Below are 22,373 nucleotides of genomic sequence, written 5' to 3' on the forward strand. Positions count from 1 at the left end.
TTGATGTATGTATTTATCTTGAAGCTAGTACTACACCACCCGGATTACTCTAGCTTTGTAGTAAGTTTTGAAATTGGGAAGTGCAAGTCCTCCAACTTTGTTGTTTTTCAAGATTGTTTAGCCTATTCTAGGTTCCTTAAATTTCCATAAGAATTTTAGGATCAGCCCGTCAAATTTCTGCAAAGGCAGCTGAAGTTTTGATAGGGATTATGGACTCTGCCATTTTAACTATGTTAAGGCTTCCAATCCATGAACACGGGATGTCTTTCCACTTATTTAGATCTTTTTTACTTTCTTTCAACAATGTCTCCAAGTTTTCAAAACATAAGTTTTGTAATTCTGTTAAATTTGTTCGTAAGAATTTTATTAACTTTTTACACTATTGTAAATGAAATTGTGTCATTAACTTCATTTTCAGTTTGACTCCAAGTATACAGAACTATGATTGATTTTTGTATATCAGTTTTATATCCATAACCTTGTTGAATTCATTTATTACTATAAGGATATTTTAGTGGATTCCTTAGCATTTTCTATATACAAAATCATTTCATCTGCAGATAGTTTTACTTCTGCCTTTCTAACCCAGATGACTTTTATTTCATTTTCTTGCCTAACTTCCCTGGCCAGACCCTCTAGTACAATGGGAAGAGTAGACATCCTTGTCTTGTTTTTTTTTTTTTTTTTTTTTAAGGGCCACACCTGTGGCATATGGAGGTTCCCAGGCTAGGGGTTGAATCAGAGCTGCAGCCGCCAGCCACACCACAGCCACAGCAACACAGGATATGAGCTGCATCTGTGACTTACACCACAGCTCACCACAACACCTGATCCTTAACCCACTGAGCGAGGCCAGGGATTGAACTCACATCCTCATGGACCCTAGTCGGGATCATAAACGCTGAGCCACGAAGGGAACTCCTCGTCTTGTTCTTGACCTCAGGGGGAAAACATCATTTTTCTCTACTTGGCATAATACTAATTAAGCGTTTTTTCATAGATTCCATTTGTCAGGTTGAGGAAGCTCTCTTCTCTTTTTAGGTTTTAGAATGTTTTCATCATGAAGGGATATTGAATTTTGTTAAACACTTTTTCTGTGTCTACTGAGATGATCATGTGGTTTTGTTCCTTCTATGCATAGAATGTATTACATTAATTGATTTCAGATGCTGACTCAATTTACCTTCCTGAGGTGGGCAGGGGATCCCTCCCTCCGTGGGCCTGTTTTTTCAAACTAGTTCCAAGTCCTGTGAGGTGTTCAGGGGAGGTAGCCTCTGGGCACAGCCAGATTGTGGAGGCCCAAACCTATCTTCCTCAGTTTGGAGGGATCTGCTGGCCTCCTGCAAAGCAAGAACACCTGTGCCCAGCCCTCAGGAAACCTGTCAAATGAAAAAAATCTAAGACCAGCAGTAGGGATCTCTTTAGAAAAAATTTGGGGAAATAATACAAGCCAGATTGGGGCAGGTCTGCTCCAGCATTCTGGAGTCCCATATCTCGGGGCACTGACACAGCTATCGTAGGGCCCTGCACAGGCTGCACTACAGGGGAGGTCCCAAAGGCCTGTCAGAGGACTTTCCAGCTTTGCCCATTGGAATGAAATTTTCCAGGAGGGGAAGAAGGTGATTGGCCTTCCTCGCCTCCTGGAAACAAAGGGAGCAGTTAATATTTACAATACATGCGCCCAGATACCAAACTGAAAATCATTAGGGATAAAACCTGTACTTGCTTCAACTAAGAACTGAGACAGAGTATCAAAGGTGATTTTCCTGCCATTTCTGGGTGTGGAAGATAACCTGGGAAATGTAGTCAAGAGCCCAAAATTTAGAAATCTCAGGGTGTTACCTGGGAACAGCATTGGCTCTCCTCAGGCTGACTCTTTATCCCAGGTGGCCTCTCCAAACACCTGGGAGAAGGTGGCTGTCAGAGGGAGAGGTTGCTCAGAACCACTGCAGCTCATACTTCTGAATCTGGGGAACCAAAGGGAGTAATCAATGCAAAAACAGGATTTGAGGGTGGAGCAACAGGGAGAAGCAGCTACCCCAGGACAGTGGTCAGTGTGGTGGGAAACCAAGCTGGGCTGGAGAAAGATCATGTGCTATGTGTGGCAGACATGCCTCTGAAGGCCTTCCTCCTTTTCAGAACTGATGCCACCAAGGCCTGGCGCACTTATCTTGCCAGGTACTCACCTTCCCTGCCACTTTTAACCGATTGAAGTGAGAGACCTTAGTGGCCTTCACCAACATATATATTTACAGGACACCTGCACAGACATGCTCCTGTGTTCCTGGGGACAAGGACATGTAAACCACCCTCAAGTCAACTCTTTAACTAGACCACCAGGGAAAACCAGTTCTGCCAAAGCATCCAGGACCTTTCCACGGCTCGATCCAGCCCATGCCTGTGAAGTGTGACCCAAGTCCCAAATCCCAGTTCTCCAAAGCCAGCCCCCTGGAGCAGGAGAAAAACACTTGGGAGAACCCAGCTAGCCTCAACTGGTATTTAATCCCTATCAGCCAGGGAGTTCCTGTTGTGGCTCAATGGTAACGAACCTGACTAGTATCCATGAGGACACAGGTTCAATCCCTGGCCTCGCTTGGTGGGTTAAGGATCCAGCATTACCCTAAGCTTTGGTGTAAGTTGCAGACTTGGCTTGGAGCCCGTGTTGATGTGGCTGTGGCATAGGCTGGCAGCTGTAGCTCCGATTCAGCCTCTAGCCTGGGAACCTCCAAACCTCCATGTGCTGCAAGTGTGGCCTTTTTAAAAAAAAAGGGGGGGTGGGGGGAGTTCCTATCGTGGCACAGTGCAAAGGAATCCAACTAGTATCCATGAGGATGCGGGTTTGATCCCTGGCGTTGCTCAGTGGGTCAGGGATCTGGCGTTGCCATGAGTTGTGGTGTAGGTCACAGACTCGGCTCGAATCCCGCATTGCTGTGGGTGTGGCGTAGGCTGGCAGCTGTAGCTTCGATACGTATGCCAAGCTACCCTGGGAACTTCCATATGCCGTAGGTGTGGCCCCAAAAAGTAAAAAATAAATAAGTAAACCCATTAGCTGGAAGCCCACCGTCTCCAGGGGCCAGCACGTTCCATGTGCAGGTTTTGGCTCTTTACAGAGCACGGCGTTGCACAAAAGCGAATGAAAGGAGTCTTGCCTTTCTCAGAGAAGGCCGAGCCTGGTGCGGCAGCTGGGTCCATGTCTGCCCTTTCTGCTGTAACCATGTGACTACTATACCACCCGAGCTGGTAAGCCCCAACAATGCCAACTGCAAACGAGTCAAGATGACAGCTGGGGATCCAGGTGGAACATTTTCTGAAGCTTGGAAGGAACTAAAAGGGCTTGTCTCCCTGGGAACAGGCCTATGCACTAGCTGTTGCTCTGTGAGCTGGCATCTCAGCCTTGTCTCATTCAGAAAACTGCCCAGTGTCCCCCCTCCCCCACCAACACCACCAGGCTGACCTCCACTAAGTTCAGGCCCTTCTCATGCCCAGGCTTGGCTGGCCCCAGCCCTATTGCTTTACAGCCCTTTCCCACATGACCACAAAGGACTGAAAAAGACCCTGCAGAGAGTTAAGCTCCTAAAAATAAAAGAGACTCCACAAAACTCCAAATCACCACCAATACATTTATTTGGGGGAGAAAGGGTCAGATCGTATTAGGAACTTGAAACTGGGTAGGACTAGAGACACTGATCTGTCTAATGTCTGGGTGTTTACAACTGAACAGGTAACAACCAGATCCTGCACATGAGGCATCACCATTAAACCAATGAACACTGGACAAGGGCGATACATTCTGGGCGGTCACATGATTTCCCATTCAGAAGGTGCTGCCTTCTCATCAGAAAAGTAGTGTTGAGAAAAACGAAGGCAGAACCTAGCGAGAGCTTCCTAGCATAGGCCTGGACATGATGGTGGCCTCATGAAGGGGATCGAGCTGTATTTACAGAGCAGGAGAGCGACACTCCCAGCTGAGCTGCAGGAATGGAGCCTGGGGCTGACTTGAGGGGTGTGGCTGGGGGGTGGGACCTGACCCTGTGAGCCTTCACCCATCCAACCTGGGCGCCCGCAAGCCATTCTCTGGCCCCCTGCACAGGGCAGACTCGGCAAATCCACAAAGGGAGAGGACTCTGCCCCAGTTCCCCAGCCTCACCCCACCTTTCCCAGGTGCAATGGTGAACAATCCACTGGGCGAAGCCTTATCCCCACCCAACCCCTGCTTCTGGACAGACACATGGCAAATATGGAAACCAAAGCCCAGCTGTGCTAGGTGTTGCTGGGTTGGTCGTCTTACAGGTGCCCGGAGATGATCAGGCCTCACGCATGGTGGCCAGGCTGAGACTGGGTGGTTGTTTTGTTTTTGTTTTTGTTTTTCCTTTTTTTTTCTTGGTGATTCAGGTTACTCCAGGGCAAAACACGATCCTGATGACACCCGGCGGAAAAGCAGGCTGGAGCCACGGAAGAGCTGGCCCTGGGTTGGAAGGAGTCAGGTCAGTGAAAGGGGAGGCTGTGCTTCCCATCAATACACCCCAGAGCAAGGCCAGGGTGAGACAAGGAAGGGCCTGACAGCTCAGGGCCCCCAGGGTTGGAGGTGGAGGACCTAGGTTTTGCATTCCTAGAGACCAAGGTCAGAACCTGCTCTGTGCTGAAGCACAAGGGAGCAGTTCACTTCATGCCTTGAGGTGTCCACTGTCGATGGGGCTGCTGAGTAGGAAACTCCAGAGGAGACTGGCTGCCTTTCTGGCTTCAGAGCCCACGTGGTCCAGGTCCTCCAACACCACAGATATGCTCAGATGTATGGAGAACCAATTGGAATCGCTGGGAAGACCCACCTCTGTCTCTGGTCTCCCTGCTTCCCTCTCAGTCGTCCTTTTCTCAACCTTGAGGCCAGTCAGCATGCTGGCTCCTCCTCCCCAGACCACTGCCCCATTTTACTGAGAGGCCAACCAAGGCCAGGAAAAGACATAAACCTGCTCTGAGCCAACCTCCTGGATCCTTGACCTCTCAGCCCTAGAGCTCCAGCCAGTAGAAGGGTGCTTAGGCACAGAACACAGAAATCTCAAGAATGGCGCCCTGGCCAAGCACTCAACGTGGCCCAGCCCAGGCTTCCCTGGGCAGCTGGGAAGTCCTGCAGGAGGGAAGGGCTGGCAGCTGCATTTTCAGCCTGGGTTACTCGCAGTGTAAGTTCTTGGGAAGTTCCTTGCAGCACAGTGGTTTTAAGGATCTGGTGTTGTCACTGCAGTGGCCCAGGAACTTACACATGCAGAAGGTCAGGCCAAAAAAGAAAAAAAAAGTTCTTGGGTTTCTCCACCTACCCCCATGGGCTCCTTCATACCGGTTCCAAGAGTCTTTAAGAGTCAGGAAGACCTTGTCTGATGTGTAATTTTTTTTTTTCCATTTTAAAAACTTTTATTGGGAGTTCTGGTCGTGGCTCAGCCGTTAACAAACACGACTTGTATCTGTGAGGATGTGGGTTTGATCCTGGCCTTGGTCAGTGGGGTGGGTTAAGGATCCGGCATTGCCATAAGCTGTGGCGTAGGTCGCAGACATGGCTCGGATCTGGTGTTGCTGTGGCTGTGGCTGGCAGCTATACCTCCTGATTTGACCCCTGGGCTGGAACCCTCCATGTGCCGAGTGCGGCCCTGAAAAAAAAAAGACAAAAAATAAAATAAAACAAAATTAAAATTAAAATTTTATTGAAGTTTAGTTGATTTACAAGTCTGCTGTGTAATTTTTAAATAAATCCAGATCCATCTACTTCAAATCCTTTCTAAAATACAGTGAAAATTTAATTGAAATACCTCAAACCAAGAGTCTACGCATTCTCCTTATCCCTCCTTTTTTCCCCTGATCAATGAGGCGGGAAAGTGGGGAAACCCTGCCCCTGGGAAGCATGCTTACCTGCACGCTCAGGTACTTCCAGCAGTGGATCCAGGACTTGAACACTGGGGAGTAAGGGGGGAGCCCGGCCTGCAGCCTGCCCGGGAAGGAGAGCAGGTTAGACCCAGAGAACAAACGGATCAGCCAAGGAAAAGGAGCCCTCGTGACAGAATGGCTTGGAGCTGCCACCACCCAGGCTGAATCACAGCTTCATCCCAAAGGGTCCGATGAATCCCAGAGGATGCCCGGGTGCCTGCTGGGCTAAGCCCACACAGAGGCTGGGCAGGAGGGGGCAGAGCATTGGATGCGCCCAGCCAGGCACCCCCCCCCCCCCAGGAGACTCGGCAAGGTGCCCAGTGGCGGGGCGCACACGTACCCACAGTTGTTCACAGCCATGAGGTCACCAACCAGCAGGAAGGGGTAGGTCAGCATGCTCACTGCAATCTGCGGGGACACGTGTCAGGGAGCTGCCCACTGCCGCCCTGGGCTCAGGGAGCAGAGACACACTGGGCCCACACCCCCTACAGAGGCCTGCCTCCAGCCACCACCAGAGCTGGCCTCCTGGGTCCCCCCTCCCCAGGCCCTTGGCACAGAGGGAAAAGCAGCTGGCTTGACTTACCCCCATCACAAATTTGGTGTAGCTGCGGATGGCCAGGGCCTGGCTGAACTGGAGACAGAAAGGAAGACCAGTTTGCCCCAGTTACCTTGGGACACAGACTTCAGACTCACAGGCTCCCGCCTGGCCATGCGGCCCAGTCTGTGGCCCCCTTCACCGGCCCCACCCACTGTACGTGCTGTGCTCCGCTCCCTTTCAGGGCCTGCCAGTGGCTTCCATGGCCTTGTGATCAGAGGCAAGAGGAGAGCCGGAAGGCAGAAGTGGGATAACCAAACTGAAGGGACCTGTGACCCAGCTGGGGACAGTGAGCAATGAAGACCACACAGGTGGGACCACGGGCTGTGGCCTCTGAGCTGCAAGGGCCGGGCCTTTGTCTGCCTTGACCTGTGCCCAGAGCTGGGCCCACAGTAAGTCCTCACACCCACCCAAATATCCAGACACTGAATTCTGGGTCCTCTGGTAAAAGGTGAAGGGAGAACTCAGGGCTTACTGATGCTCCGCCCTCACCAAGCTCTTGTCCCCTTCAGCCCCCAACTCCTGAATTCAGCTTTGCCACAAAAACAGCCCTCAACGAGGAAAGGTGACTACCCCTCTCTCAGCTTCCTGTGACATGGCCACCCTGGGTGGAGGTCTGCTCTGCCCTCTGCCCGCGTGGCAGCCTCATCTTAACTTTTAAGCCACAGGTAGAAGAGCACTTGAAAAATTCTGTCAATGAAGCGCTTGCTGCTGTTGTCAGTGAGGGAAGTGCAGCAGCCCTGCTCAAACACCTGCTCACTCGGGTTGGGGGAAACCATTCAGCTGCAGGACATCCTCTCCCAGGACACCTAGCTGTCCCAGCCTTGTTCTGCATGCGACAGCAGCAGCTCGTCCACTCATAACGCCCTGAGAAAGGGCAGGGCCATGGCAGTGCCGCTGTAATTGTAGGTAGGAGCTGGTCTCCATGGAGCCACCTGAATTTGCTTACACCAAAAGGCCAGTAAGACTTGCCCACCCAAGTCAAACAGCCTCGGTTTCCCTTGGAGCAGAGCTCTCAGCGGGGGCGGGCACTCCTCCCCACACAGACACCTTCCCAGAGCCGCCCCCCAGAGCCGCCCTTCCGGGGCCCAGACACAGACACACGGAGACTAGGAGCCCCCTCCTCCCCCCATACCTCACAAGGTGATCCTGGCAGACAGGTCCCAGCTCCCAGGAAGCCCTGTCCGTCACTGCTCCCCACCTCCTATCTGAGTTCAGGCAGAACCAGCCAAACTATCAAATTCCCAGATACCTTTCCTCAACAAGTGCCTTTTACAGGGACCAAGGGCTCCCGAGACCTGACCCAATCTGCAGAGAGGTCAGTGCCCGCCAGGCTGTGGAGATGGCTGCTAACCACACAGTGGGGAGCGCCTGCACAATACTCTTCCTAGCTGACTGAGAAACCTTAGGAAGAAGGCACCGCAGTCCAGCACAGGGAAAGACTGAGTCCCAGCCCAGTGCCCCTGGAGAGCCCTTCAGTCTCTGGGTCTCAATGCATCTGTAAAGCAGGATGTTATACCTGCTCTGTTCCCTTCACCACTAGGGCACTGTCGGGATCAAATGTCATAATGTTCACAAAAGGACTTTCAAGAGCATAAAACAGTTCCCACTGTGCACAGTGGGTTAAGAATCCGACTGCATTGGCTCAGGTCGCTGGGGAGGTGTAGGTTTGATACCTGGCCCGGCTCAGTGGGTTAAAAGATCTGGCGTTGCAGCAGCTGTGGCTCTGATTCAATCCTTGCCCTGGGAACTTCCATATGCCACGGGAGAAGCCATTACAAAAACAAAAAAAAAACAAAAAAAAAAACAAAACAAGCATAAACACTAAGCCAAAGTGAAAGGGTTATTAGGCTATTATTAGCCGGTCTATGTCACGATTTTCTGAGCCCTAGCTGGGTCACTGCCTCAAGCCAGCCTTGGAAAAGCTGGGGTCTATTTTATCTGAGAAGCTTCCCTGGGGATGAGCAGCTATAAACCCCAGGACGTTCAGTTACCCATCTCGTCTCTCAAGGCTATTCTCTCAGAGGCCAGGTCTTCTCCTGAGCCCCCTCCCCCAAGGCCCTGTCTAGCCCCCAAGGCCTGGTGCTCAGAATCCCAGAGTCCTCAAGTCTGCCGCAGACCCTGGGCACTAGCAGTACATGGAAAGATGGACAAGTCCTTGTTCCAACCAACCTGGGAACCTGGATTCTGGTCGTTCCCCAGCCCCCCTGGGGTGTCACTCACGCTGTCATCCACCAGGTAGGCATTGATGAAATGGGCCAGCAGGTTACAGCCCCACAAGAAAACCACATCTCCCAGGAGGTGAGGGATTAAGCCACTAAAAAACAAGGTGAGCAAAGATGAGCAGGGGCAGGAGGGGATCATTTCCTGGGGGCCTCCATCCCAGGAAGCAGGCAAGGATGTTCCAAGCTCAGAACTTCAGCATTATCAACAGGCATCACATCAGGAAGGAGCCTACACAGGCCGCATGGCCAACAGCCATTCATACTAGGAAAGCAGCGTTCCTTTCTCCACGGGAGTGCGGGGACGGGAGGGGGTGTGTGTGTGTTTGATATGCCGTATCTGACACCACAAGTTTAGCTTATGCTCTCGCAAGCATAAGCTTTCAAATCACAGAAGCTGGCCTTAAGATGTGAATGATGCAAAATCTTGGATTTTCAAATGCAGATGAAAGAGTACCTTAGCAGTTTCCCCCTGGTCTCTCTACCTAATCAACTCTCACAAGACACTTGGCTCAATGCATCTGTGCCTTCACCCCTGGAATGTTGCACTAAAGATATTCCATATAAGCTTTTGCAAGGAGGGCTGACTTTTAAAGCCTTGGGAATTCCCAATGTGGCACAGAAACAAATCCGACTGGTATCCATGAGGATGCGGGTTTGATCCCTGGCCTCGCTCAGTGGGTCAGGGATCCAGCATTGCTGTGAGCTGTGGTATAGGTCACACACGTGGCTCAGATCCCGCGTTGCTGTGGCTGTGGTGTAGACCAGTGGCTACAGCTTCAATTCGACCCCTAGCCTGGGAAACTCCATATGCCACAGGTGCAGCCCTAAAAAGCTAATAAATTTAAAAATAAATAAATAAATAAAGTGACAGCCTTTAGCATAAGCAGTCCTACCATTTGGAAGCTTCCCTAAGATACACTGCTGAGGCCAAAGAGCCAGACCTATGATCAGTGGGTCCTGTGTGCCACTTATTTTTTAAATGTTTATTTGCTTGTTTAGGTATAAAATGACTTGGAGCAACTCCATGAGAATGGCTATCTCTTCAAGAGGTGATGCATCATTGATTTTTGAATTTTTAAAAATCTTATTTCAAAATTTCTGAAAAGTTCACAAGACTTATTAATATCCCTCATACCAGGACATATGTATGATATGGGAGATAGTGATAAAATGAATCTTCCTGAATGCAATTTCCAATCCTGTTGCCTTCACCTGTGTTCAGACTGACTTTTCACACATGTAGTCAGTGCTGAGTACATGTATCACCTGTTTTACAAACACGGGAAGAGAAAAAGAACCCAATGGGTGAGAATCTGGTGTGCAGGAATCCTATTCACACACCAGAACAGAACATAGACGATGAGTGTGAAAAATGCCCAGGGTGGGGTTTTAGAGTCTGAAATACCAGTCATATAGGCAAGTATTATTTTACACGTGTGTGTGTACATCTATACATAAATGTGTGTGTGTAAATCAGGTTTTGTCAACCTTGGAACCATCAACATTTAGGGCTGAGTAATTCTTGCTGAAGGGCTGACCTCTGCCTTGCAGGATCTTTAGCAGCATCCTGGCTTCTACCCACTAGATCCCAGCTGCGACAACCATAAGATGTCTCCCATTACAATGTCCCCTGGGGCGAAATCACCTCCTAATGGGAACCATGTACACACACACCCACACATACGCCTACATGTGGGACACCTCGTGACTAGGAAACTATGACATGAGTTAACAGAGTCCCTTGTCTAGTATACTGTGTACACAATGGCATGTACGTCACTGGCCAGACCTGGCCTCTGGTTCTGTTTGCAGTTCAGTCTTTTTGGGCTGAGCTTCCTTTATAGGGGAAGGAAGGTGGGTGTGAGACACACGGAGGGCAGGGGGCCCAGAGCCTTCAGGAGGTCAAGGGCCCCGCCGATGGCTGCTCTGCAGAAATACACGCCTACCAGTGGGACCAGGCCTTGACTTTTCAAGAGAAGCCAGAAAGAAAGATTGTTAAAGGAAGTACCCTGAATGTTGACTATGAGGAACTAATCTGTCAGAAATGCTGTGTCCATCAGCTGGAGTCAGCCTGGGAGCTGCCAGGGCTCGACCTCAGTCCCAGTCACAGACTTCCCGTTATTTTTTGGCAGTGAAACCAAGGGCGATGGAAGACCTAAAGACCTCCTGAGACCAGCCCCAGAGCAACCGGATGGGAGGGGCAGTGAGGTTGGGAGGGTGGGGGAAGTGAGTCCACCCCCTCCCCGCCCAGCGTGCTGGACAAACAGTACCATTTCTGCGTGAGCCGTGATCTGGAAAGAGCTGTGCAGCTTTGTCCCGACGATCACAGAACACACATGCTGTGGAGCTCTACGGGCTGAGGTGCGGCTACTCAGGCGGGGACAGAGCCCTGTGGTTAGTCTGAGGCCGGCAGCTGCGGCCTGGGAGGTTGAGAAGGTGCCTGTTAGTAGAGCCGTGCCCTGTGGCCAGTTCTGGAGCGTATAAACTCACGTACACAAAGAATCCCAGCAGCCCCTCTTCTTTGAAAATCTTCCCAATGGAGCTCAACACGCCGCTGTGGAGAACACAGGGATACGAGGTCACCCGGTCACCCTGGAGAAGCCCAGGCCTGTGCAGAGCGGAGCCTACCATTCCTGCTCACGGCCATCTGGTCCTGACCAGGACAGGGACGGAAGGTTCCTGTTACCAGGCAGAACCCGTGTGGAGAAGCTCAGAGCTCTTGTTTGGGGGCGAGGGGTGTCCACACTGTCCATGGAGACTGGAAACCCAACCACCCAGGGACAGCGCCCTGGTTCTCTACTGCTGCTTCTGTGGATCTGGAATGTGGGAATGACCCTTCCAGCCTGCGCCGCTGCAGAGGCGACGGCCGTCTCCTGTCTGGCCCTAGTGCTTATTTCTGGCTGACCACCTTCTGGCAGAGAAGCCTGTGTGCCCGACAGAGAGAGGAGGCAGGTGGCGAGGGCAGAGAAGGAACAGATCAGACCGTCCAGACACAGCCTGGGAAAGGGTGCCTTGCCCTCCCTAGCAGGGAGCCCGTGAGGCTCTAATGCAGCCACAGCACCAGTCAGAGATCAGGGCACAGGCTGGGGGTTCTTAGGTTTGACACGCAAAGTAGGCTCAAGAGCCACCTCTGTGACCCGTGAAGTGCCAAATGGCCTATCTGGCATGGAGGCTCTGCAAAGCTGAGGGGCTGAGGGGGGCAGCCAGGAGAAAGACAGGGGTAGCTGGAGCCCTGCCAGGCCTCATTACCCTTCTTCTCAGGCCCATGGTTCAGCCCACTGGGCTCTGAGCCAGATCATCCCCTCCTGGTCCCGCCTGCCAACGCTGAGTTTCAGTCTGGGGAGAATGGGCCAATTTCCCATGAGTGAACCCAAAATGAGGCACCACGGCAGCCAGGCTTCCCGGGACAGTGGCCTCAAGGACAGCTGCAGAAAACAGCTGAACCCAGGAAACAAGAATCCGAGAGAGGAAGGGGAGCAGATGTAGCCTCCTGCCACATGCCTCCAGGATCCATCTCCTGTCCTGCCCTGAGCCTCAGAGGAGCAGGGAGGGCACAAGTGCCCCAGGAAGGACTGTGTCAACACACCTAGGCTGCCAAAGCACCCAGCTCAGTGCCAGGTACAGCAGGTGCTGGCTAAGTATTTGGTAAACAATGCCACAGGGTGGCCAGCACTTGGCTGAGGATGAAAGGAGCTGTTAACCAGCTTCTGTGACAGCTGGAGAAATGGCTAAGGCATAGCCTGGGAGTCAAGGAGGGAGCCCCACCAGGACTCCCAGTCTCAGCAGACTCTGGTCCCACCTGCTCTCCTCAGGACATCTAGGCTCATTCAGGGCAGCTCCGGACGAGAGAGGGACTACAGAAGCTACCATCCCATTCCTCTGAAGCTAGCACGTTAGAACTGGGGCAGAAAAGGGGCAGCAGCTGACCCCAGCAGGGCCTATACTGGCAGGCTCTGAATAGCCAATTTGGAGAAGAATCACCCACCTGTACTTGGCCTCCCGTCCCACAAACTGGACCATGCAGCGCATTGAGATGACTGAGGAGAAAGAAAACACACACAAGTGACATGGTGGCCAAAGCCCATGACTTCCCAGCTCTGGAGTGGCCAGCACGGTGGCCCCTGCACAATAGAGCCTGCATCAGGGCGCAGGAGCAGAGGAGGGCCTCTGGGGTTCCCCGTCACACCCCGTGACCACAGCATCCATCCCTTCTGCCAGGACTCCTGGCCAATCCCGGTACCATTTCCCTGGAGTCCTACCGCTGCCCAGCTACAGTCCTCAAGGGGTCACCCCAAGGCGGAGACGCAGCCTCCAAGGGGGCGGCTCACCATGCAGGGGGTGGGCCAGCATGCGGGACACGCACTGCATCATCATCTCATAGGAGGTCTGCAAGAAAGCAGAAGGCAGGCACTCAGTCCGGCCTCTCTCTGGAACTGGCACTCACGGGGAGCTGTGAGCACTTACGGGGGGAAACCAGGACCCCGCAGCCCTCAAGTGGAGTCGGTCTACCTCAGATGACCCTCGTCACCGGCACACAACTCCCTCTACCCGGGAGTGCTGCTGGGTCCCAGGCCAGGCCCCACAGCAGCTGAGAGGCATTTCCAGCATCGTCCACACTGGGGCTGCTTCCACACCCCACCCCGCCATGCACACGGGAGGACCCACTCTGTGACGCTCCAGTGACCTGCCCAGCTTGACGATGAGAAACACTCAGACTCCCCTCTCCAACTCCAGATACCCACCTCCTTCACCACCTTCTTCAGAGAAGTCTTCATGTCATCCTTGTTGGACACCTGCTCGATCTCATCGGGAGGGAAAACCTAAGATGCAAAGAATGAAGTTCAAAAGCAAAGCACAGCCATGCCTCTTGGATACAACTTTGAAGGGAGGGAGAGGACAGGAAGCAGCTCCTATGATTTTCTTGGCAGCATCCACCAGCAGGGCCTGCCTCAGGGGAAAAGCTCCTGCCTGGGGTCGCAGCTGTGAGAAGGCGGGTGGACTTGCCAGCTGCTCAGACCCAGCGCCAGACCACCAAGGTCTGGAGTCTGGCCTTGGTGCTGGGGTGGAGCCTGGCTCTGTCTGGAAGCAGAGAAGCAGGACTGGTGCACACGGCTGCCTCCGGGGGTGGCAGGGAGCTCTGGGGAACCTGGGGCTCACCTTCTTCATGCTGCCCCGGGTCACGGTGGAGAGGGCGTTGGACATCAGCCGGGGGCTCAGGCCTCGGAACAGCCCTATTTTCCCATCCACTTGCACAATGTACTTGGCTATGAGAAAGCAGAGGTGGCAGCGTCACGCCCAGTCCAGACGCACCCACTCCTGGGTCACATTCACACCCAGACGGGATGCAGCCTGTCGCCCTCAGCACACGCTGACCTCAGTCACAGAAGGGAGCGTCGTCCAGGACCCCAGAAACAACCAGCCCCACCCCCCAAATGTCTCCTCTAGCTTCAAAACATATTTTTTGACAAGTCCACACATTTTCTCTTTTGTAGCTTTGACAAATCTACTTGGCAAGCTTAGCCACAGTTTTTCAACTCAGCAACTTAAGTGCTGCAACTTAGGAGCCAGGTCTGTTGCTTATGAAAGACATTTTTCTCCAGGAAAGAAAAAAACTGCCCACAGGCAACGATGAAGTTTGCAACCAGTGTCCCCCGAGCACCCACAAAGAGGGTTGCCCCCAACTTGTCACTGTGCTGCATCCAGGATCCCACCTGGCACCTATTGGCATTTATTAATCACATAATAATGGGGGGAAACAGGTGAAGTAACTAAATCAGAGGTACTGATGAACTATTCTACAGAAAAACTGAAGTGGTTGGGGACGCTGGACACTCCCTGTCTGAGTCAGTGTTCTTTCATTAGGGTCTTGAAAAGGCTATTTTCTTAATGTTTTGTTGTTTTATTCCATATCAGCTTTTAAACGACGTTCAAAAAGGAGAGGCCTTTTCATAAACCTGTGCACTTGGAAGCTAACAGAACATTCCCTCAGACAATGTGCTCCCCTCAGACCTGCAACTCTGGCTCTCCAGCACCACACAGTGGCAGGAACCAGGAACCCCAACTCAGCAACTTAAGTACCGTTCTCTCCTCTGCCACTTGTCGGCCAACCCGCAATTCCAAGCGGCAGCTGGCAAGGGCTTTCCCTGGGCTGAGAGTACCTGCTACCTGCGTGCCTGGCTTCCTGAGGTGGGGGTGGGGCTGGAAAGAGAGGAGCAGGAGGAGAGAGGACGCCTGGCGATGTGGCAAGGACGCGCCGAGATTCGCAGAGAGAACAGGCAGAAAGTTTGTTCTGGGGAGGGGAGCTCCAGCCAGCAGAAGGAAGCTGGTGCGGATAAAGCCTGAGTGTGATCTCCAGCAGGACACTTAACCTCTATCTGATTTGCACACAGAAAAAAAAAAAAAAAGAAAGGAATAAAGAACCCTATTTCTCCCCATCTCAGAGCTGAATTATGAACAAGTGAGAGCAGAGAATGGTGTGCAGCAAGGCCCAGAGAGGCCTTGTGGGACCAGATGGCCCCTGGCTGGCCAGGGGCTCTATCATTCCATGGTTTCTCTGCAGGCCTCCGAAACCTCTCCAGGAAGTCCTCTCCGAGGAGAACATCAAAGAATGTCACGGCAGCTGTGGCACTTTTCACAGTGATGGGGAGTAGATTCTGTCCAGACAATCTCTGGACAGCCAGACAGCGGAGCCCCAACCCCACTTCAAAAGCAGGGGTGGTATCGGAAAGGCCCACAGGGCAACTGCTTACAATGTCTGGACTGAAACAGCATTTACGTAAATAGGGAGGGAGTGCACCTCAGAAGTCTGCTCATCTTTGCAAGACACAATAAAACAACTGTCAAGACCCCTCCACCCTGAGTCCTTTTGGGAATGACTATGCGACATGGGCAGAGCCTGTCTGGATTCCAGCCTCTCTGTGGGTCAAGCAAGCATAGCCGTGTACAGAGGACCCACACGGAGGGGCTGGCGGCCCACCACCCCCGCCTTCTACAAATCCAGCGTTCATTCTATATACTGGCTTCGTTGTACTGGGCGGGGGGGGATTCTTGAATCTGAGTCGTCCTCCTCCCCTACACTGACAATTTTCAAAAGAAGCAAATATGAACAGATTTGCCCACAAAGCAACATGTTCTGCCTGACCCCACACTGGACTCAACAACCAGGCGGCAAAACTGGAAGAGAAACATGACATCAGATTTGGCCATCAGTGTGTGAAGTGAAAAAAATGGTGACTGGAGGCGAGGCCCCAAGTTATTTGCAGAAAGAAAGGCTTTCAGAGAACATTCTGACCAGATGGATAAGATGCGCAGAGGTGGAGGAAGCATAAGAGGATCAGCCTGGCTGTAAAAGCAGAGAGCAAGGGTCCATTTAGAGAGGGCGGTGCGGGTGGGGACTGGGAGGGGACAGGGATGGGAGATTTGAAATGGCCTTGGCCAGCTGTGGGCCAGGGGGTGAGCAGCACTGGCAGCCATGTGGGCTTTGCGGGTATCAGGCCAGCCCCACCATGGTGGGCTTCTTGATGGAGAGACCTCTGGCAGGCGGAGCCGTGGGCGGCTGAGAGCAGGGTGCTTGTGTGAAGGGCTGGGTGTGAAGAAGTTGGCAAGTCTGGGGCCAGGGTAGCTGGTGGCCCGCCTGAGCCCAGGCAGCTGATCAGGGCACTTCAGAGGTGAAGCACCTGTACTGTTCCGTCGCCGGGGAAAGGAAGTACCCAAGTGAGCAGGCACCACTGCTTGGAGAACTCAGGGGGACAGGACAAAGGAAAGGAATCCAGGAGGCCCCAACAGGTCTCCTGCTGGAGCAGCAGGAAGGCAGAAGAATGGCTAACAGGGACAGGGCAGCTGGTCTGCTCAGAAGGTGAAAGGCAAACTACCCGCACCCCCGCTTCCAGGCACAGCCTGGGGTGGCCAGGATGAGAGGGACCATCGTCCTGGACTGCCCTCCTCCCAGGTGTCTTACTGTCGCCTGGGCTGATGGCTGGCAGCGCAGGCAGAGGAGCTGGACCAAAGCTGCCTCTGACCTCTCTTCCATGCCGGCTCCCACTCTGGGTACCCTGTGCTGCCTGGCATGTTCCCTGGGGCCACCTGGGCCTGCTCCCTGTGTGACGCTTCTTTTTCATCTCAGTGTAGGCTTTCCTGCCTGGGAAGCACACTCACCGTAGGTGAAGAAGCTCGGCAGGTAGAGGACCTTCCTCCCCAACACATTGGTCCCAATGGTGGGGGGCATCGGCTCATGACCCACCTTCAGAATCAACAAAAACAAAGGTAAAGTCAGATTCTGCTATGGATGCAGTCTCACTGCTTCTCATCTTTCCCACAAAGTCTAAAGCAGCTCTGGTTGATGTTCTCCCCATGAAAGTGTACCTGAAATTTTATTTGGTCTTTGTAGGGCCCCTACCCACAGCATATGGACGTTCCCAGGCTAGGGGTCGAATCGGAGCCACATTTCCCAGCCTACACCACAGCAATGCCAGATCCAAGCTACAGCTGAGATCTACGCTGCAGTCTATAGCAACGCCGGATCCTTAATCCACCGAGTGAGGCCAGAGACTGAACCCACATCCTCATGGATATCAGTCAGGTTCTTAACCCAATGAGCTACAATAGGAACTTAATGTACCTGAAATTTCATCCTAACCAAGACAGTGTCCATAACTATCAGCATCACATCATCTCCCCAATGCACAGAAAGGGCCAGGCCCAGACACCACCCTTACCGCAAACTGTCACCCCACCCTCAACATTCTTACCTTCCAATTCCAGATATTTCCAGTGCAGAAAACCCCCACGTTTATGTACTTAAAACCCCATGCTCATCCCAGAAAAAAATCTCAGTTAATTCTCATCTCCAGGTTAAAAACTCCAGGCAAGTCTTGATCCAAAGTGTGCCCACACCAAAACACATCGCATCCAAATCTTAGCCCTAAACTTCAGATCGCTCACTCACCCTGCACTCAGATTTCCTACTGCACCCACCGTGAGTGTCAACTCATCTGTCCCTCTCACCCCTGGGCAGAGCAAACTGTCACCTCAAATGCCAGCTGCTCCTCAAACTCCTCAACTGTGATCTAACCCTGACCACCCTCTTTCCCTACTTTCCTGTGACAGAATGACTTCCTCATTTCCTTTGATTTTTCTTTTCTTTCTTGGCCAACCCACTGCATGTGGAGTCCCCAGGCCAGGGATCAGATCTGAGCTGCAGTTACGACCTACGCCATAGTTGTGGTAACGCCAGATCCTTAACCCACTGTGCTTGGCCAGGGGTTGAACTTGGGTCCTAGTGCTCTGGAGATGCTGCCAATCCTGTTGTGCCGCAGTGGGAACCCTGACCTCCTCATTTCTGTGGGGTTATCATAATTCTTATCTGCCAAACTCACAGGTGGGTGAAGGACCAAGCCACCCAAACCCATGTGAGGAGGAGAGTTCTCTCCTGAGGGGTGAGGCCATGTGGTATGCTGCCATTTAACGAGAAGGTTCTCTGCTGCCAGGCGAGAAGCAAGGATCAGCACCTTACTGGGGTGTGAGAAGGCTGTTCCCTGGCAGGAGGCCAGGCCACCAGCCCCTGCCCTCAGAGCAGGCCAGACGAACCTGTGGACCAGAGGAGCCCCTCTTGGATGTGGAAGAGGGTAGAAACAGCAGAGGTGGGAGGCTCTGCCTTATAGGTGGAACCAGGTATGTTTCTAGTGTTTTCTGGGCTCCATTTCCTTTCCTCTTCACTTTCGTCAAGTGTTTCTGAAAGTTCAGGCTGTCCCTTGTGAATGGGATTCTGAGCTACGTGACAGGTTACCGATTATAAATTAAACACTCTCCAAGAGTGTCTCCATGGAGACCTTCCTTTAAAAAAAAAAAAAAAAAAAATTCTAACCCAGGGGAATTGCAGGAAAGGGATGAGCCAGCTGACCCAAGCAGTTAGCCCTCCCCTTCCAGATCTTTCCCCTTCTGGATTAAATGCTTAAAGTTTCTGGAGTTAGTTTTGATTTTGTTCTCTCATACGGGAGTATTCCCTTTATACCCTCAACTCTCAGTCTGAGCCAGTGTTGTTTTGCTGCCTTACCCAGTCTAGTCACCACAACCGGGGAGCCCCCTCTATTTCAATTCCACCCTTAAACTTGCTGAGTCCCTTTACTCCGTATTCCCATAGCTCCTACCCAGGTTATCAAAGGCACACAGGCTGTATCTCACCCCTATTTCCCTCACTCTCGAGTTTTCATTAAGTGTTCCCAAGTCTATTCACCCAACTTGATCCCCAAACCTGTTAACTTTGACCTAACCAGAGCCCAAGCTGCGGCTCTATAAAAGATACTGGCAGACCCAGTCCCTCAAATTTCCAAGTCTTCAAACCTAACACCGATGATCCTTGATCTTAGGCACTGCATTCTTACTCATTTAATGCAGACCACTGCCAAATCTGCCACTCCATCCTGCCACTCAAACCTAAACTGGGATCTGCTTTTTTGCAAAATGTTATCTCTGATTCCCAAGCTATTCCTGTTAAGATTTCACCCTCAGGAAGTTCTCTTGTGGCATCCAGTGTTGTCACTGCAGTGGTTAGGGTCGCTGCTGTGGTGTGGGTTCCATCCCTGGACTAGGAGCTTCCACATGCCGCAGGAGCAGCCAAAAAAAAATTTCACCCTCAAATATGTTACACTCCACACCAGCTGCGTTCAAACGGATAGAGCACTTCAGTCACCACAACTGGGCTTACCTATCCTTACTCACCCACCAGGCAGTTCTTCTCACCCTCTGGACTCCCTCATTCCTCAATCCCCAATTCCCCATTCTCTCTCATTCCTCAACTGCCTTTCCAAATGACCCTTATTTCAATTTTCTTTTTAGACTCGTAAACCAAATCTACTAAGGTCCAAACAATGAAGCCATTTTCCAGTTTCCTTCACAGGGAGGCCCCCCCCAGTTCCTTGTACTCCAGCATCCTCTACTCTGCAGACACTCCTACTGGCCACCCTAAAGTCCCAGCCCTCACCCAGTCTCGCTCTATCATCCTTACTTCTCATCTCAGGTACCACCAGTTCCAAAGCCTCAATTTCTCTCTCAAATCTGTAATCTCTGTTGCTTTAAATCCAAATTTTGTAAGAAGCTCTTACTCCCAAGTCAGGACCAATGTCAGTTTTGACCTTCCTCTGTTGGCCGTTTCCAAATCTCAGTTGCAATTAGATTCTAGTCAGGTGACCCAACGTCTCTGACTGAATATCTTTATTCCTTGTCATACTCGTCACATTCCAAAATCCAGTGCCCCCATTCCTGACCCCAGATTTCAATTACTTCTATTCTCAAGTTCCTCTCATTTCAGTTGTATCTCCCACTTTTCAGCCATCATCAGAGCAGTAAATCCAATCCCCATTTGCCCCATCTTGAATTAATTCTCAAGTTTTGGTTAGGTCGTCATCTCAATTTTTACCTCCTCCCCTCACCTTAACTGAAAATTCTAAGCTAAATCTTCAGATATCAGTCTCCAGGCCAGAACCATCCTCTACAGGGCGCCCATCTCAGTCACACCCACCGAATTCTGCCAAATGCACTTCCTCCATCCCAGACCCACCCCCTTCCAGCTCCATCTCTCCCTTTCTTAAGCAACCCCATTCATCTGTCAGGCACTGCTGGTCCCCCTAAACATGCCAAGTGCCCCTGCATGCCTCCATTCCAGAGACATCCTACCTTGGTCTCATTTTCTGCCAGTCCCTGCACATCCTGCCACCTTGTGCTTCAAATGCCCCTTCTGCCCAATTCCAATTTGCTCGTAACCCTTCAGCCCATACCCCTCCCCAACCATGACTTCAATTTTCTCCTCCAAATGCGTCATCCTTTCCCCCCAAAAGCCTCCTCCTCGCTCCCCTTTCCAGACAAACCTCCACTACCCCTCCCCCGCCCCCGTGTCGCCCTATCTGTTCCCCTCCCCCAAGGCACGTCATCACCGTCCCCTCCTCCCATCAAATCTGCCGTCGCCATCAAGTCCAGAGCCCCCATCTCCTTAAACCGATAGCTCTCCGGTGTTAAATCCTCTGCCTCCGCCCTTTCGCACCAAATTCTGTCACCGTTAAATTTAATGCTCCCGTCCCCTCCTCCCCGGAGTCTAATGCCCCTTTTTCTTTCCTAAACGTTTGGACCTGACTCTCTAGTCCTTTGTTTCCTCCAAACCACTGTAAGTCCATCTCTATTAAATCCAGAGTTCTTGCTTCCCTTCACCTTAAATGTGCCCATCTTCTGAATACTCTGCCTTGGCCCCCAAACCTCCTCCTCAGCCATTTGCCAAAACTTCCCGCCCCCCATCGTTGCTTCTTTCCTCACCCCCAAATGCTGCCCCTTCTCTCCTAGTGCAAGTTCATCGCCTCCATTCTTTCATTTCCCAAACCTGTCATCCGTTCCATCGTCCCCTCCCCCTGCACCTCGTTCCTTCCTCTCTCCCAAATCTGACGCTGACCTTTTGCCCCTTCTCTTGCACCCCCAAACCCATGCCCCTTGCATCCTCAAATCACTTGCCGCTTTCCTCCTCTCCCACTCCTACCGCGCATCAACCCGCCGTCCCCGCCCCTCTCCTCAATCCACCGCCATTGCCTCCCCCGCCCCCATCCTTCTCCAGACCCTGGCCTGTCACCTTCACATTGGCCCCCGCCTCCCTAAGGCGCCCCTGGCTCCACACCTGGATGAGCAGCTTCACGTAGAGCAGCGGGTGACTGAGAGCCGTCACTCCTGCACCCAGCGCCACGAAAAGAGCCTCGGTGGTCGGGGCGTTGTCCCCGGAGCCCAGGCCCCCGGACGCGCCGTCCATCCTGCGGGCGGAGGGTTGCGCCGCAGGCCGAGGGTGGCGCGGGTGCGCGCGGTGTGCGGGCGGCGGGTCGCGAGCCCGGGCCTCGACCCCCGCCGCCGCTCCGCCGCGAGCTCCTGCTCCTGCTCCGGCTCCCGCCATTCCCGCGGCACCGCCGCGAGCCCAGGGCGCCACTTCCGGGTCCGAAGCCCCCATGGCGCCGGGCGGCGAGGTCACTCCCCCGTCACGTGACGGGCGGGCGCACCGCCCCTTCGCGCGTCGGGGGCGGGGCCGGACCTCACCACTCGCGGCCGCGGGGGTATGCGGCATCGTGGGACGGCTGGCTGTAAGCGCCAGTTGTGGGCCCCGGGTCGGGGTTGGGGCCTGGCTCTGCGCTGGGCTGTGGCCCGGGGGCCAGTGGTTGCAGGAGACCCAGACTGTGGGCTCAGAGACCGTGAAGGCCGCCGCCAGTGCGGGAGCTCCCCCGGGGGGCCAGGAGAGCGGCGGGGGCGGTGCTCGGATGCTCCGCAAACGCCCTCAATTTGGTCTGAGGCGCTTGCAATCCCCCTCCCTGGCCCGGAGTGTTGTCCGCAGTTCTGGACCCGACCCTTTGCGGCCGGGATCCCAGTCCTGCGGCCTCCTGCTGCTGGCCGAACCCCTCCGCGCTCTCCGGCCTCGACATACTCCCTTTCCCTCCCCCCCAGGCCAAATCCGGCTGCCCCCTAGGCAGTTGTGGTCATTCTTCTTTGCAGTTGAGCCTCCGCCAACCTCCCTCACAGCTGCTGGTTAGAAAATACGTTTGCTCAAAAGTACTTGCGTATTTACTTCACTAGATGGAAAGGTTTTAACCAGTCTAAGCTTGCGTATCTCCTTCACTAGATGTGAA

The 22,373-nt window shown here is 52.9% G+C and overlaps 1 protein-coding gene across 2 annotated transcripts; it reads right to left on the reverse strand.

Annotated features, from left to right (window-relative positions):
* Positions 1-3,600: 3,600 nt before the first annotated feature.
* Positions 3,601-22,074, reverse strand: MTCH1 (mitochondrial carrier 1). 2 transcript variants are annotated; one of them, XM_047795025.1, is made up of 12 exons: positions 21,383-22,074; positions 16,885-16,969; positions 13,888-13,994; positions 13,473-13,550; positions 13,059-13,116; positions 12,716-12,767; positions 11,225-11,284; positions 8,729-8,822; positions 6,494-6,541; positions 6,251-6,318; positions 5,896-5,971; positions 3,601-4,465 (listed from the first exon to the last, which is right to left on the reverse strand). In XM_047795025.1, exons 1-12 carry the CDS (start codon positions 21,815-21,817, stop codon positions 4,394-4,396), a joined length of 1,233 nt encoding a protein of 410 aa, XP_047650981.1. In that variant the 5' UTR covers positions 21,818-22,074; the 3' UTR covers positions 3,601-4,393. The 2 variants fall into 2 exon arrangements, with proteins under 2 accessions (XP_047650981.1, XP_047650980.1); XM_047795024.1 differs by having other exon boundaries at positions 8,678-8,822; positions 21,383-21,755.
* Positions 22,075-22,373: the final 299 nt, after the last annotated feature.

The sequence above is a fragment of the Phacochoerus africanus genome, chromosome 9, assembly GCF_016906955.1.
Source record: "Phacochoerus africanus isolate WHEZ1 chromosome 9, ROS_Pafr_v1, whole genome shotgun sequence".
Classification (NCBI taxonomy): Eukaryota; Metazoa; Chordata; class Mammalia; order Artiodactyla; family Suidae; genus Phacochoerus; species Phacochoerus africanus.

Excerpts from the sequence above, each read along its gene's own strand:
- MTCH1 (XM_047795025.1), bottom strand. The coding sequence starts at position 21,817 with ATGCCGCATACCCCCGCGGCCGCGAGTGGTGAGGTCCGGCCCCGCCCC. Across the intron at positions 13,117-13,472 it reads TGAAGAAGGTGGTGAAGGAG|ACCTCCTATGAGATGATGAT; the intron begins GTGGGTATCTGG and ends GCTTTCTTGCAG. Across the intron at positions 6,542-8,728 it reads CCTACCTGGTGGATGACAGC|TTCAGCCAGGCCCTGGCCAT; the intron begins GTGAGTGACACC and ends TTCTGTCTCCAG.